Source organism: Pararge aegeria, chromosome Z, assembly GCF_905163445.1.
Source record: "Pararge aegeria chromosome Z, ilParAegt1.1, whole genome shotgun sequence".
Classification (NCBI taxonomy): Eukaryota; Metazoa; Arthropoda; class Insecta; order Lepidoptera; family Nymphalidae; genus Pararge; species Pararge aegeria.
Genome location: NC_053208.1, coordinates 1,152,359 through 1,169,749, shown reverse-complemented (window position 1 = coordinate 1,169,749; position 17,391 = coordinate 1,152,359). Strand labels below are relative to the sequence as shown.

The window sequence follows — 17,391 nt, the reverse complement described above, 5'->3', positions numbered from 1 at the left end:
GTCGATACGATCAGTAGTTTAGGCGTGATTGAGCCTCAAACGAAGACCATTTTCATTATATATATATAGATTTAGCGGGATAAATGTTCATAAAAGTAAAACAGCAATAAAAAAATGAAGGAATGTTGGAATTCAAAAAATAGATAGCCATAAACCATCTAGGAAAAATTTCGCATCGAATGGTGGTAGTTTCATGTCGATACGATCAGTGTTTTAGGCGTGATTGAGCCTCAAACGAAGACCATTTTCATTATATATATATAGATATATATATATACGACGGGTGCAGTGTACATTACTCCTTTTTCTAAACCTTTTTCAATTTCTTGTGTGTGTAAAGCATAGTTAGTTTTTAGTTAAAAACTGGCTGTACACTGCGGTTTCACCCGCGTAAACTATGGGACGCAGCGTACAATTACATGGTCTACAACCAGTGGCGTGCATAGCCCTTGGACCCAGGGTATGCACAAGGTGTTCAACACAAACATAAAGTAAAATTAAAATTTAGATTTTTGATAGGTATGTCGGTTTATAATCAAATTACTTTACGAAAGTTATATTTTTGATTGATTTAATACTAACGTCTATCTACTGCTAATTGAATAAAAGTGCATACCCTGATTTACATCACAAAATTATGACACTAAGCACACTGATGATGATAATATTTTTCCAACATATCATGTTTTTAGCGTCTTTATGAAAATTATTAAGAACACAATATCCTTTATCATTCCACACTTTACGTATATTGGATAATAACACAAAAGGAAAGCAAAATAATCGATTGATGTGTACAAAGCCGCTTAGCCAAGAATAGTTTTCGTAATATTTATTATTAAATATACGTGTTACTTTATCACCTTTTTTTGGGATATTTGTAACATTGGTACACTCCTTCCTTTGCGAATGATTTCCAATTTTACGATATAAGTAGGGATAGAAGTTTTCTCTAAGTACTTTTTCCAGGCACACTGAACCCAAACAACCGCACGCACAAGGCCGCACGAATATGCTTTCATTATAAAATGAATGAATAAACTATAAATTAACCTTAACACATTAAACTATCACTACTCAAACTTTTATAAGTTACTGAATTTATGCACTTGAACCGTTTATTTATCACCAACGCCATACAGCATTGTTCGAAGGTAAACAATAATGGCGATCGAATATGCTAATGATAATATTGCAATCGAAATTTTTTTTTATTTTATTTTTTTTTATTTTATTTATTAAGGCCCAAACAGTATACTTAATACTTAAAATTAGTACAAAGAAAATAACACATACACCAATTAAGTAGCCGCTAATAAATCTAACGAAATACATTAAAATTGACAGCAAACTTATAACATAATTATGAAACTTTAAAATATGTATAAACACATATTATTGACAGATAATGTAAATAAGGGAATACCCTTATTAACAATATCCATCCAATCCAAGTGGATATGTGAAAACATAAGTAGAACTTTTACGTAGAACAATTAGAAGTTAGAATTTAGAATAAAGATGTTTTTTTAACTGAGCAAGAGTAAGATTAAATAAATCTAAATCCGAGAAATTATTATTATAGCTTTGAGTAGCTCTATAAATATAACTATTAAGAGCGTATTTTGATCTGACTAAGGGCAAATAAAATGGAGGGGATTTTCGCCTAGATATAATATTCTTTGGACAAACAAAACCAATTCTACTAAGTAGTTTTGGAGTATCAATTTCATTCCTTAAAATTTTAAACAAAAAAACAATATCACGAACCTGTCGACGAGCCTGGAGGGGTTTCAGACAGTCTGAAGTAAATGGATTCTGCCTGGATCCCGAAAAACGATACCTCAAGTGCTTAGACATTTTGTTTTGCAAGTTATCTAACATATTAATATAAATATTGTATCTCGGATTCCAAACAACAGAGCAATATTCCAATAATGGTCTAACCAAAGAATTGAAAAGAAGTATAAGAGTATTATAGTTTTCAAATTCTCTTCCAACTCTCATGACAAAACCTAATAGACGGTAAGCCCTTGAAACAATATCCTCAATATGGGTTTTAAATGTTAATTTAGAGTCAAGTATAACCCCTATATCTCTTATAAAATGTACTCTTTCTACTAATATATTATTAAGATAATAATTCCTTGTGATTAAATTCTTATTTTTACGTGAAAATGAAATAACGTTACATTTTCTTACATTTAGCTGTAAACGATTCAAGTGACAATATGCACACAATTTATCAAGATCATATTGTAGGGCATCACAATCAGCTTCGTTGATAATTATTTTAAAAATTTTATTATCATCAGCGTATAGAAGACAACTAGAATTTGAAAAAATTTGGGCAACATCATTTATAAAGATATCAAAGAAGAGAGGACCAAGATGTGACCCTTGCGGGACACCTGATGTTATAGGCATGAATGATGAACAGAAACCTTTAACGGCGACTGCTTGGCTCCTATCACGCAAATAGGACTCAACCCAACGGAGTAGGTCACCATGAATACCAAACTTAAATAATTTGACTAAAAGCAACTCATGACTAATTTTGTCAAATGCTTTCGAATAATCAGTATAAATGCAATCCACTTGGTAACCACTATCCATAGCTAAAATAATTTGATCAATAAACTCACACAAGTTAGATTCAGTTGATTTTTTACTAACAAAGCCATGTTGCTCATTAATTATGCGAGGTCGGACTCTACTATATATGGAGTCATAAATTATTTTCTCAAACAACTTGGGTATTATAGAAAGTTTCGAGATTGGGCGATAATTCTCAATGTTGTGCTTGTCACCAGACTTATAGACTGGTATGATAAATGATTTCTTCCAGATGTGTGGCATTTTGCCCATATTTAATGACAAGTTAAAGAGAACAGATAACGCGACGGATAGGTGGATGCGACATTCTCGTAAAAATTTTGGTGGTATACCATCAGGACCGGTGCCTTTAGTAACGTCTATTTCTTTTAAATATAAAGATACTAATGAAGGTGAAATATTTACAGAGTTCAAATTTACAGTGTTGTTACATTCTGTTTCTTCTGGAGCGCTAGTAGACCCGTCAGATTCAAAAACAGAATGGAAGTATTTATTAAACAAATCACAAATCACACTACCTTGGGATGAAGACTGATTACCAAAATACATCGTATCAGGAAAATAAGAAATATTATTTTTAGACTTAACATAGCTCCAAAAATATTTACTATTACTACGAATTTTTTCTTCAGCACGACGACGGTAAGAGATTAGACATGTTTCTTGCATATTCTTTTGCCGCAATCTTAGGAGGGAAAAGGTGTCATAGTCATCAAAATTACCGTATAGCTTCCATTTACGGTGGAATTTAAGTTTCTCATTAACTATCTTAATGAGAGGCCTACTAAACCACATAGGATACTTATTATTATCGTAAACTTTTTTAGATGGAATATACTTTTGTATAATATCATTTATTATATCATAAAAACATGATACAGCCATATCAATATTCCCCACATTTAAAATATCAATCCAATCGATACCGGCAAGAGCTGAATTAATTTCATTATAATCGGCAGCATGAAATAAGCGTACAACCCGCGGTTGAGAACTAAGTTGAGGCTCCGACCTAACAAGAAACTCTATATCTAGCACCGGATGATGACGATCAATGGCAGCCAAACAAAAATCAGTGGTGGAAACATTACACTTAAAATTAGCAATCACCAAATCTAGAATCCTACCCTTGTCGTTTCTTATTGAGTTAAACTGTTGTAGACTATTAAAGGATAAGAGAGACGAAAGGGACTCAATTAAAGGATTAGATATGTCACAGTAAAGGTTCATTGACTCCTTCGAATCAGTCCACTGGGCCTGACCAATATTGAAATCCCCTATGATTATAAATCTATCATCAGGATGTTCAAGAACAATATTACTAACCTTCTCAAAGAACTCAGTCAAAGCATCAAACAGTTTACTGTTTGATGCTTTGACTTTGACTGCGTAAAGAACATGGTGGAAAGTAACAGATGAACAAACGATAACGAAGTTTTAGGGACCCCTCACCAACTGTAATAATAAGAGTCAATATATCACCTACGGCATTTAAAGAAGGTATGCAAGAAACATCAGACACTTTAAGACTACAACAGACTGCAATTAAAACCCCCTTTAAAAAAAAAAATTAGTCAAAATATGCCTTTAATTTTTTGTAAGTATGGGTACGAACGCTATTTTATTTTGATATGTAAACAATAAATAGAAACCATATTTATTGTTAACTCTCTCACTTTCCAATGATTCCTGGAAAACTTAAATTATTCATTTTTCAAAATTTAGACAGCGTTTGGTTTCATAGATTATTTTCAAAACGAAAGACTAATTCGATAATATTAGTTCCTTAATTATCTTAAAAGACACTAAAAGGTATTTACATTTGTGAATAATGTTTTTAATTCTAAAAAAAGAATAATGACTGTTAACAACAATAACAAACCAAGCAAATCATTTTATTCATAGAAAAAATGAAACACGTAATTGATTATCCACTTCCGTAAGCAGTGCTTATAGACACCCATACTTAGAGAATTTATGAATGAAACTGTTCACACAAGACCGATGCTAATCTTGTAAGTACGAGCGCACAATTATAACATTACACGACACACACTACTAACTTGCACGCACACATCTAGCAAAACGATTCTTTCTTTGGTCGTGCTTATTTTATTTGATATTTCTATGCAACAGTTGAGGGCGTCATATGTCGAGTGATTCATAATAATGGATTTACCCTGCAATCGATAACATGAGATTAAAATAATAATATAGGTATTTTTACGTGTTTTAAAAGGTAAATGTTTAGCGTTTACGGTTAAAAATTAAAATACGAAGTAGAAGATTTTATTTTGTACGCTATACGCCTCGCGCGCGCTTGCTGCGCTGTCGCCTGTCTAGCGCCACCTAGAAGTTTGGCCGCTCATTACTAGATGGCGCTTTCATATATTTTTTACTTAGTGTTTTTTTTATTACAAAACTTTAATGGCCCTATCTGAAGGCTCTTTAAGACCCTGAGGGTAGGGTATGCACTGCTTATTTGCATATATGCAATGCACGCCACTGTCTACAACCGTCTTCAATAAATCAGATACGGCAATTTCGCGTTCGGTTTAAATGGTACTGGCATTTCCAAATATACAAACAATAAAAAATATTTGGTAAAAGAGATATTAAGATAATTAAAATTCAATTAATTTAAATCTTTAGGAAAATTTTATATATATAATTTTTTAAGTGTGTCATTTTTGTTTCAACTTTAATTTTATGTTTACTTTTTGTTTAATTAAACTTTAAGTTGTGTACACATACTTTGGGTTCTAGCTTACAACACAACTTGTTATTACTTAAATTTAGATCTACTTTTAGTTATTACCTATTTTGTGTACCTAATAACAATAAACAAAAATTAAAAGTTTAAAAAAAATTGAATTCTGTAGAATTGTTTATTATTTGTAATTTTCACTTTATATTTTAATTTTTAATCTAATTGTAGTTTTAATATGATAATTTTAAATTGTTATTTTTAACTTTATAATTGATATTATTGCAGTTTTTATATGTTTGTCTTTACTGTGTGTTTTGTCTTATTTTTAGTCATAGTGGTAAATACAAAATGATTATTAGAATTTGGCTATAATCTCTAACAATCAGGCAATAAATATTTTTTAAATCCCATTGAAAATTTCAGACATTACAACCATCAAACAAATAACAATCTTTTAGCTTTTTTATTAGTACATAGGTAGGTCAGGAAATGTATTTTTTTTTAAATTTAAATTGTAGCAATTCAACGGAACATACTTATTTCAAAATTCAAATATTCTTTATTCATGTAGGCCTCCAGAGATTACGACGAATAAACAAAAGACAAACTTTCAGCTTTTTTATTTATATATACAACGTGTAAATGAAAACCGAAGTATTACTTCGCAGGCTTTAGATGTACATTATGTACTGTCTCTGACATTCATAAGTGACACCGTCAAATCTACGATAGGGTTGTCATAAGTAAACACTTACATTGTTTTGAATTCGTTTGTTTCTACAGGGTGATTCCTTATGAAATATACTTAAGCATCCTTCAATAATATTTAGTAATTCTGTTACACGTTGTATAGGTAAATAGAAAATTCTTTTTTTAGAACTTCAATTGTAGTAATTCAACGGAACCCAGAAAAATAAATAAATTCATTTAGGCCTATCACAGAAGCGTGGCATGAAGCGTTCATACATATCCTAGTTGTCCCGGCGAACTTCGTATTGCCAAACAATTTTGTATTATGAATACTATATTTTAATACTTTTTATCTTATTCCGGGCTAAGAATAATCCAAAAAATCAAATATCATAAAAATTGGTCCGGCCGTTCTTGAGTTACAAATGGTGTAACTAACACAACTTTCTTTTATATATATAGATGTTGTTAAGCGTTTGCTTAAACGCGCGTTTTTCGCTTCGCAGTGCGTTGCCTGAGCGCGGTGGGCGGCGCCGTGTGGTGCGGTTACCGCAACCGCGTGCTGGTCGCGGACCCGCGGACCCGTCGCCTCCTGCACTCGCTGGAGGCGCACCCGCGCCACGAGAGCCAGGTGCGCCAGATGGCGGCACACCGCGACGGCGTGTGGGTGAGTGGCGACTCGCTTGACCTTGACCGTGACCGTGAACGTGACCGTGACCGTGACCGCGAAACACCGTCGGATCACCGCCCCATCACAAGGAACTGTGCCAAATTTCTCCCGTACATTACACTGTTACACATCAAAATTCAACGTCTTTAAGTTAAAAGATACTTTTTAAATAGTTTTGTACGTCTCTTAACGGCTTCGCATTTCCGACATTTGTTTGGAAGACATTACCACTCTGGTATCTGTAAGCTTACTGGTGTGTGTTGTACGCATATATATGTTTGTGTGTTGTGTGGGTGTGTGAGTCTATTTCGGCGTGTTTGTATTAGTGCTCATGAAAAGTTAAAATGAACGAATGTGTGATAAGCTTGTCTCAGTAAATTTACCTTGTGGCAAAATTTATTTTAAGAATATTAATAGCTCTTTAGTTTCGTTGTAGGATAGTGTAAGCAAATACTTAGTTACTTCTTATTTGAATTTTAATAACATAAAACATATACACGTTACATATTATATGTTATATATATTTGCGATACACGCTTATCTCCAAGGTGTGTCTTCTAATATACATTATTATATCGCTTATCAATAAATGTGGCGTAAAGTTACTTATTAATAACGTCTGAATAGTTAAAAGTGTGCTCTTAGTAAGGTCTTTGAAAAAAATATATTAAATCAACTTTTGAATCACTTCAATGTAAATAACTTAATATATCCAGAGCAGTATGGTTTTACTAAAGGTCGTAGCACTACGGATGCAGGCGCTAAACTTTTAAAACATGTGTACGATGCCTGGGAACGTTCGCAGAATGCCATTGGTGTTTTGTGTGATCTATCCAAAGCATTCGATTGTGTTGATCATAAAACCTTGCTTCTTAAACTAGCCCACTACGGTATCAAAAGCGTTGCACTAAATTTGGTTGCCTCTTATCTCAGTGACAGAACCCAAAGGGTTTGCATAAAATACATTAAGTCGCAGGGGTCGGCTTCGTTTTGAAAGTTTTATTATAAACGCAATATCTAGTTATCTCATTATCGGACAACCAAGTTTCTCTAAACATTAAAATTTGAAATTTTTGTACAATTGAATCACCGGAATGAGCCCGCTTGACTTGTGCCACTGCCAAACCTTATAGCTAACTTCAGGGTGTCAGTTTTTTTGTGCCGATGTGCGCGCGCATCGTAGAAAGTGAGCTGGCGGACCATGTATTCCCCTCTCACTCGGTTTCGCAACTACCTTCATGCTGTTAAAATTATGCAACCCCATATGCGCCGCCCATAAAGCCAAGAAGTATAACTTCGAAAAATATTGCATGAAACTTTTGAGTCTGAAGCCATTGGCGCTAAGCGTGTTCAGTAGATAGAAACTTATACGTCTTTGATCTTTGCTTAATAACAACTCGATACCCTCCACGCTTTCAGGTGTCAATAAAGATGGACTCTGCATTGAGGTTGTACCACGCGCACACGTATAAGCACTTGAGGGATGTGGACATAGAGCCATACGTCAGCAAGATGCTGGGTACGGGCAAGCTGGGCTTCTCTCTCGTGCGGATCACCGCACTGCTGATCAGCTCCGGCCGGCTTTGGATCGGCACCAGCAACGGCGTCGTGATCTCCGTGCCGCTGTCCGAAGTCTCGTCCAGCTCAGCCACTAACACCGCGGCTAGAGTGCCAGTGCCCGGTCAGTTCATTTTTTTTTTCATTTTATTAATAGAAAGCCATTCCATTTAATTGATCAAACACCCAAGTAAGATTTAAGACATAATATTTATGTATTATTATTTTATGCGACTAAGTATTTATGCTTGAAGTGACCTCTGAATCACGAATGATAGGAAAATCCGTCTTCTCCGAAGAAGGATTGGCAGATATGAAACATTGAAACTATTTTAAAAACAGCTGTTTATTGAAGGATTGAATTAATTATGGCATGCTCACTAAATAAAGCATAAAAATCAATATCAAAATATTATTCACATATACTTTTATGAACAAAAAATTTATTCCTTTTTTTTTTTAATTCAATGAGTAGACATTCACAAAATTAAAAAAAAAAACTAAACTAAGGACTAACATTGTATACACACTTAAACACACACATACAATTACATACAAAATACAAGTACATGACGTTCTCGAAATATAATAACAAGACAATAGAAATAGCGTACACTGGTTGTTTAAGAGCGCAAGAGTACCATATAGTCTTAAATGCTACAAATATATATTTTTTTTTTTTAATAATTAAAGCGCACTGAGTCTAGTACACGGCGATAAGGTGACGCGTGCAGAACATTTCTAGTGTCTTGTTATCTTGTTGTTATAACTAGCGGACCCGCGCGACTTCGTCCGCGGATGAGTCGACTTAAAAAATAGTCGTATGTCCAATATAAATGATTCCGAGATTCCAATGTAAATGAATTCTAGCTAGATCGATTTATCGCGCCCCAAACCCCCTGTATACTAAATTTCATGAAAATCGTTGGAGCCCATTCCGAGATTCCAATTATATATATATATGTATAAGCTACGCTATGCCTATTTCTGCCGCTAACCAGCATTGTTGCAATGCTGTGTTCCGGTGTGAAGGGCGTGGTTGCCGCTGTAATTATAGGCGCGTGAGGCTTAACACCTAAGTCTCTGGTTGTTGACACAGCGCAGCATGTTGCAGGACGTGCGCCTTGCATGCCCTGTGAAGTGTTTCTCTTATTATAGTTGATGGTTATCCACTTACCATCAGGTGGGCCGTCTGATAGGTCCGTCAATTACTAGTATAAAAAAAAAAATGTTCTCTTAGTATTATATTCCGCAAAATAAAACAAATATTACTTCGAGCAGAGTAACACCCTGGTTGAATCTCACACGTATAATGTCCGCTTGTTTATTCTACTACCCTATTTATAGAGTTTTCATCTATGTATCAAATCAACATTCAATGTTTAGATAGCTCATACTATTTGATTTATGATTACATAAATAACCAATTATTGGAATACCAATCAAATAATTAAATGAACATAAAACAGTATCTTGTAATAACTATGTGCCAACTACGTCACGTCCGTCGGGTGCCTACTTGTTAACAATTTTTTTTTTTTTTTTTTTTCTTCTCTCTATTTATAGACGAGCGCTTGACTGCAATCACACCTGATGGTAAGCGATGATGCAGCCTAAGGTGGAGCGCGCTTGCCTAGAAGGTGCCTATTCACTCTTGATTTGAAGGTACTAATGTTGCAATTAGCAATGTGTTTTTTTTTTGTTTTCGCGCTCATAGGTCACGCGTCAGTGGTACGTGCGGGCACTGTCCCGGGCACGACAGTCAGCCCCGGTGACTGTATCCCTTGGTGTTCTATGGCGCACGCCCAGCTCAGCTTCCACGGGCACCGGGACGCGGTGACCTTCTTCGTGTCAGTCCCGGGGGCGGCGACGCAACCGACGCCGGAGTCGCCCACCGCGCGCCGCGCCCCCACCCTCACCCAAACACCCATGCTGGTCATATCCGGGGGAGAGGGGTACATCGACTTCAGAATAGGTAACCGACGTTTCCCAACTTAACCTAACCTAACTTTTTATTCCTAAACGAATGGAACAAACGGTTCTGGTGAAACATTCAATAGTTCCAAGGTCATGTATTTGTGGAGAGAGAGATAGGGACAAGTGCTATGAAATCTTGCTTCTCGTTGTCTCTTTTCAGGAGAACGTGCTAGTAAGGTAATAAGTAGTCTGCATTAAAAGTACGTAATCTTAAGAACTGCGCACACTGGGGCGGGCTACGCCCCTAATGAATGATGTTTTGAAGAATCGTCAAAGTAAAACGAGGGTTTTTCTTTGCATTATAATGAGAAGCGATGCGCCCGCACCGGTGTGCGTGAGCCTTGTGTCTGTAAAATCAGGTTCTAATGCCCGTTTTCACTATACCTAGGAAACGCTTAAATTGGATGCCTAATGATTTTGGGTGATGCTTAGACTAAAAAAATGTTTCACCAGCCCTTAGATGATTACGATGATAACGATGTTGGGCACCATCTAAAGTAACGTCACCGATTCGGCCGTGCATAATGTTAAGGGAACTCTTAAACTGACACTTGACAGGTTGCAAAAAAAATTAAATTCGTTTTATAAAATTATTAACCTCAAATATTGAAAATGAAACATATGATAATCTAAACACAATACCTTGTCACAAGAAATGGAAAAGTTAGGCTATATTAGTTGCCTTGTGAAAATCTATTGGTGAAATCTATGCCTAGGAATCTTCTTTGATTAGGGTTTACTTATTTAGGCAGTGCTTTGTTCGTCGTAAGTGAAAACGGGCATAAATCTCTTAAAGATAATTTGATATTTGAAAACAGCTTATCGATTGGACCAAATTTTGCTGATTCATTGCTCCTTCCTATGTTAAGCAAAAATCGAATCAAGGCGTAAAATCTGTGTCCCGCTTTGCGTATAAAGTTGCATTCTGTGGGTGACCAATTAAAAAGACTAACGATTGCTTAAGCCACCGCTTGTGATTGGTCGAATATCATCATCGATCCACTACTGGCACGAGATTCCTCCCAGAATAGGAAATTCAAAATTCAAAAATTCATTTATTTCAATTAGGCCCAGTTTATAAGCACTTTTGGAACGTCAAGGATGGGCTAAGGCCCGTAGTCCACCCCGCTGTCCACATTGTGTACTGTATACTCCTTACGGTTTCTTTGTATCTACATTGCATGCAACAATGCAATTCTTCAATTGTTTCTGGATCCTTTGATTTCTATTTCCAAAGAAATAAAAAAGTTTCGGGACTTCGACAAGTTGTATTGAGTTGTAACACGTCGCGACTGAGTCAGTCTGCTATAACAGCCGACTGGCGCAGTGGGCAGCGACCCTGCTTTCTGAGTCCAAGGCCGTGGGTTCGATTCCCACAACTGGAAAATGTTTGTGTGATGAGCATGAATGTTTTTCAGTGTCTGGGTGTTTATATATATATTCTAAGTATTTATGTATATTATTTATAAAAATATTCATCAGTCATCTTAGTACCCATAACACAAGCTACGCTTACTTTGGGGCTAGGTGGCGATGTGTGTATTGTCGTAGTATATTTATTAAAAAAGAAAAAGTTAAAGAAACGTAGAACAAGAAGAAGAAACACTTTTTTGCACGTATAACATACAGGAAAAGAAACAGTAGGCAACTCTCAGGCAAACAGGTTTCCTAATGATGTTTTCCGTCACCGTTAAAGCAAGTGGTATTAAATTGCTTAAATGAAAAACGCACATAACTCCGAAAGTTAAGATGCACGTCGGCTCTTTTTCGGTGAACTAATCCCCAAAAAGAGAAGAGAGAAGCCTTAACGCTGATTGGTCGCACGATGAACGCAAGATAGCGTGGACGCAATTTAGATGTCTCAATCTGTTATTTGCTATAAGGTATGAGTATATTTTCTCTATGTAGCGGTAGATTTTAACAAGAGTACAATTTAGTAAAAAAAAAGTTATTTATATGTAATAGATATTAAAAAAAAACCGTACGTTATGTTGTAATCAAATAGAAGAATCAAGCAATATGCACTTTTACCGCCTTTAGTTTAAATCTGAATCTTGCTTGAGCATAAAACATTGTAGTAGTATTAGGAGCGCTTATTATGCTTTTAGAATATTATTTTGCTTATATTTCGTGGATCAGATTAATATATCTATTTATTTTCGAAATAGAAATGAAAATAATTGTATTTTCCATAGTAGTATATTTCAAACAAATTAGCGTACCATTAAGTTGCCACGTAGGAACCGATAGGTGCCATACTCCTATTTAGCCCTGAAAGCCCTGGTTGCCCATTGATCGCCGCCAGGTGAAATTTCAGTCAAGGTCAAGTAGAATAAAAAAAAAACTTAAATTGCATTTTTTATAATCTATGGGGCAATGAGGATACAAATACTAATGATGGCGCAGACGCAGCAACTTGGACAGCAACGAAGAAAAAACTTGGCCATTACATTATTTAATGAATTAAAAAAAAGAAAAAGAAAACCATGCTATGGTTTAACATAAGCAATTGTACACTGTTTTTATTCATCATCCAAATTTTACGAATGAAATTCGACAAATAAAATGAATACATTCCTGGCATCATTCAGAGAGTACTCTATCCTCATTTTACTGCATGCTCATATAAATTGACATTGTTTCCTCATGAAACCTCTTTACTTTACCTCTTTAGACTTCCAAAATTTGTTAAGTTGGTTGTCGGATTTGCGTTTACGAATCTTGGCGTTAAAGCAACATAATAATTAAGTATTTCATGTTTTTTTGGAATCATGTCGCTGCGATCGCTGTTTGTAAACCGTCCACAGAATCCATGATTCATGCTGATTTTGCAATCATGTTTTACGCAATCGCTGAGTGCCTTACGCCTGCAATAAATGATCAAAATCTTCTAGCAGATTGAATTCCTTTTCCTACCCTTCCTAGTTTCTGAGGATGGTAATGTTATAAACTGCTATCTGAAGTTTTTCCATTATATTGATTATTAACGGGCGTCTGTGGAGTATCCTAGGGCAGCTAATATAAACGTTTCGGGTAAGAATTAGTTCATAGAAACCGCCCTATAGTTATTTATTTTAGTAAAACTGCATTCATGGAATTTCTCGTGGAAATTCAAAGTTCGAGTAAGGCGAACGTGTATTTTTAAATCGTATTAACGTAGAACATGAAAATCTATGCTTTAAACCAGAAGCGTGACTACTGTCCCATGTAGTAGTGTAACCTCTTGGAAGTAACTGCTAGACTTTTTTTTTGAATATACTGTGTTATTTTAACATATAAAGATGACAATAACATGTATTGTTTTAGAAAATTCTATATTCGATATTTTTTCAATTTAATTAGTGTACTGGAAATTGATATAGTTAGACGAGAATATACACGCGGGGAAACCAGAAATTCCAAGTGGAAAATGTGTGTATTTTGGCTGGTTACTTTCATCTTAACTTGACTGGTGTTTACGGTTTCGTTAGCTGCCATAAGATGTCTAAACTACAAAAATAACAACGTTTGAACCGCCGGTAGCATTTATATTTTTTTGCCACTAGAAGAGCATGCCGATGACGTTCGAGATACCGCCTCCCACCTCATAGTATGGCAGGTTGTTGAGCCTAGTACCTGACTAGCATTAAGGCAATAGAACTTGTTAAGGTTTATACCGGTACGTCCTTTCATTTTACGGCACGAAGCTTGGGGACTCTATACTATCTAACGCACCCAGCTGTAACTATATGCTAATTCTATTTTTTAATCTTTCGCAAGAGCTTTTAAGGCGCGATTCAGAGACGAAAGAACGAATATCTATAGTAATAATAGCATTATAGTATTTCCGGATTTATTCAATAATTATTCATCAGGTCGATTATCAATTAATGAATATAAGTTATCCCACTGCGAAACAAAACGAGATAAAACTTTACCACGCTGCTACAATGCGATGCTATTTTTCTGGTTCAAAGTTCCCACAAGTTTTAGTATGATGAAAATTTGTCGCATCTCATAAATAAACACATTCTGGACTATTTATTTGATATGCATAATTGTTTAATTTTAATGATGTTTCTACATTCAGATGCTATGAGGCAAACAGTTGAGGGAAGTATGCCCTCAATATACCCAAAGCCAGGCAAAACTTTAAATGATTACTGTTTTTTGTTGTTGAGATATATATCCGATACTAGGTGTGTTCCTTTATCATCGTCGAATGTCCTTTACTAGACATATTTTTGTTAGTGTTAATACAAAATAAAGGAGTTTATGTGTCGGTTTTCCAGTTGGTTTCCAGAGTTCTTAAGTAGGTAGAAAGCCACTTAATATCTTAAAGGCGGATTGGTGGACCACTATTTAGAACTCCCAGGCATGCATCTGGTTTCACAATGTTTTACTTCACAGTTCAAGCAACTGATAGTTGTATACTTAAAACGCACAAGACAAATTTACAGATGCGTGCCTAATTCCCCTGAAAGTGAGACCGAAGTCCTAAATACTGGGCTATCACCTAACATTCAAATATTCGTATCTCTGAATCAACGCGCCTTCATAGCTCGAGGTTTCTCTGCACTCAAGGCCTTCGAGTCACAAATCTGTCATCTTCTAACTAACTGGCTGTCACAAAGTGTCAAACGTCATCGGTACACTATAAGCACAGTACTATAAGTAACACTCTTGGAAACTAATACATTAACTGCACGATCTATTAAAATAGTTAGCTTTAAGCGTGTGATACTATAAACTCTTAATAGCTCATAGAAGGGTTGTTTTCGTAATTAACTTTACATTTATTCTTTTAGCGATAATACTATTCATATGATTGAACTTAAAGTATTAATTCATATTGCGAATGTGGTAAGTCTCGAGAATTATAAATGTACGCTCAAACTATTGCGTTTTCCGTACATTTGCTGGCAACAAGTTTTTTTTTTTAAAACAAAACACCTCTTGTAACTCCTAAATCTTTTCTGGGATCAGAAGTATGCGTTCCCAGAATGCGCTCTATCTCTGTCAATCACCATCAAGATCGGTGCAGAGCTGAACATAGGTAACCAACAAAGACTCACTTTCATGGTATATCATAGACTTCAGCAAGATTACCGCCTGCTTGTAACAAACCCAGTTCGGTGGTCTTTGTTCACTACTCTCACGGAGTGCAGACAGTCTTAACAGAGGTACGATGAAGTCCTCTAGACGATGCAATCGTGTGTTAAGTGCTGGGCGTAAAAAGGACACGTAGTCGCCTGTGGTATTGGCACACTGTGATGATGTTGACATAACGAGATTCTGTGTCCATGTTTACTTTTTTGTCCACGAGTTAGCACTTGACTACAATTTCATCATATTAGCAATGATGCTGTCTAAGATGGTAGCGTGTCTGCGATATTAAGCCAAGCCGTAATCGGCATATCACCGTGACGCAAAGTCGCTAGGTGGTACGTCTTTGTGTGTAGGAGCAACTGCAAGGCAAGTCAAGAGAAAATTCAGTAGTTATAAATTCCCAAATTCCATTGATGATGACATGATCTCATCTGATCTTAATGGCGCAGAGGTGAGTACTGCGCAATTAAGATCAGATCAGATAAAATTGTGAAATTGTAAATTCTCAAATTGCCCCTGCCTCCCAATTATGCGATGAATTAATTGAGAAGAAACTAGCTTATGCCCGCAACTTGTCTCGTGTTAAAGTTTTTCAAGAATTGTGCTGGAACAGAGCGCGATAGTTATAAGGGCTGTCTTACAAGTGCTGTACTTATAACAGCGATCACCAGTGCGCCGGAGAGGTGATCAGGATTTATAGTGTGCTACTGTGTTGTCGACACAGCCGACTCCGAGATGGAAGACAGCGTGGTGGCCGCGGAGGACGGGCCGTCCAGCGGGCACAGCTCTCTCGCTGAGCGCGCGGCTCGCAGCCACCTCATAGTGTGGCAAGTGGCCTCAGCCTAGCACGCGCCGCGCCCGCGCCGCCCGCGTCCGCCCTCCGACTGCGACTACGTCTACGTCTGCATGTCCGACAAGCCGGCGGACATCCACTAGTGCCGCCGCAGCCCGCCACTCCGCGACACACCGACCTCTGTGACAACATTGCACTGGCTGTCACTGACAGTTTAAATTTTGTCCCCAATTGAAGCGCCACTTGTGACATACGAGTGCCTCTGGAACTAGTAATAACGTGTTTTCATTTTCAGACACTTATGACAGCGTCAAGCTTACGGCGCCTTTCAATTGGAGACACTGACCTCTATTACAACACTGACCTCTAAAATAAAGCTTGACTGGCTGTCCCTAAAAAAATACAGCTTAGATGATGTCCCAATTGGAACGCCACTTGTGACATACGAGTGCCCTGGAACTATTAAAATCGTTACTTAGACTTAACACTTGTATAACAGAGTCATACTTACAGCCCTTTTGAATCGGAGACCCTAATTAATGTCCCTAAAAATTACAGCTTAAATGTGTCCTCGGGAACTATAGTCGTAAAAATGTAATAGGCCCGTTTTGACATTTGTCATCGCGACGTAACTAGTTATGGACCATAAGACTCGGGACTCGATACTCACGATAAATCAATTTATGTTTTTATCAGTACTTGATTGATATTATTATGTATTGTAAAGTGTTCGTTCGTTCAAAGTATTCCTTTAACTTCACAACCAATACGCGTGACTGGCTGTTGATTATACGTCCACTTTTCAACATGTTGAAACAGAGTTAGTACTATATAACAACAAACACAAAAATCGAGTCAAATCACTATGTTTAAATTAATGTCCAAAATAGAAGAGCCATAGTTAACGTAATAGTAAACAATATATATCAAACTTAAACGAGCGCTCAGTCAACTTTACAAGATGAGGAACGAAAAACTGCGCAGTGCGCGCGGGGACGCTTCAGTCATGTGCCGCTTGGTCAGATACATCAACTCAGACTCATTATTTAGAACCCATTTTGAGAACCAAGCTCATTCTTTGCAGTAAAGATTACTACACAATATTTAATTTCGATATTCAGTAAAAAAATGGTTACAGCTCTAGTATAAAAAAAAAAAAGACTAAGAACGTAACTGTTTTCGGAACGTTTCGCAACAATTATAAATTGCATGCTACGATAAAGTAAGCGCAAAAAGAATACTCGCGATATATTCTTTCATATTATTTAACGTCGCAAAAAAATTTACGTA

The 17,391-nt window shown here is 36.3% G+C and overlaps 1 protein-coding gene across 2 annotated transcripts in view; it reads left to right on the top strand.

Moving 5' to 3' along the window:
• Positions 1-16,676, top strand: part of LOC120636027 (JNK-interacting protein 3) — a 58,384-nt gene extending 41,708 nt beyond the window's left edge. For both annotated transcript variants that reach the window (XM_039907268.1, XM_039907267.1), the window contains 4 exons: positions 6,523-6,683; positions 8,106-8,367; positions 9,961-10,218; positions 16,033-16,676. In XM_039907268.1, the coding sequence (XP_039763202.1) occupies positions 6,523-6,683; positions 8,106-8,367; positions 9,961-10,218; positions 16,033-16,154 (803 nt within the window). In that variant the 3' untranslated portion in view covers positions 16,155-16,676. The remainder of the gene's footprint in view (positions 1-6,522; positions 6,684-8,105; positions 8,368-9,960; positions 10,219-16,032) is intronic.
• The last annotated feature ends 715 nt before the right edge of the window (positions 16,677-17,391 follow it).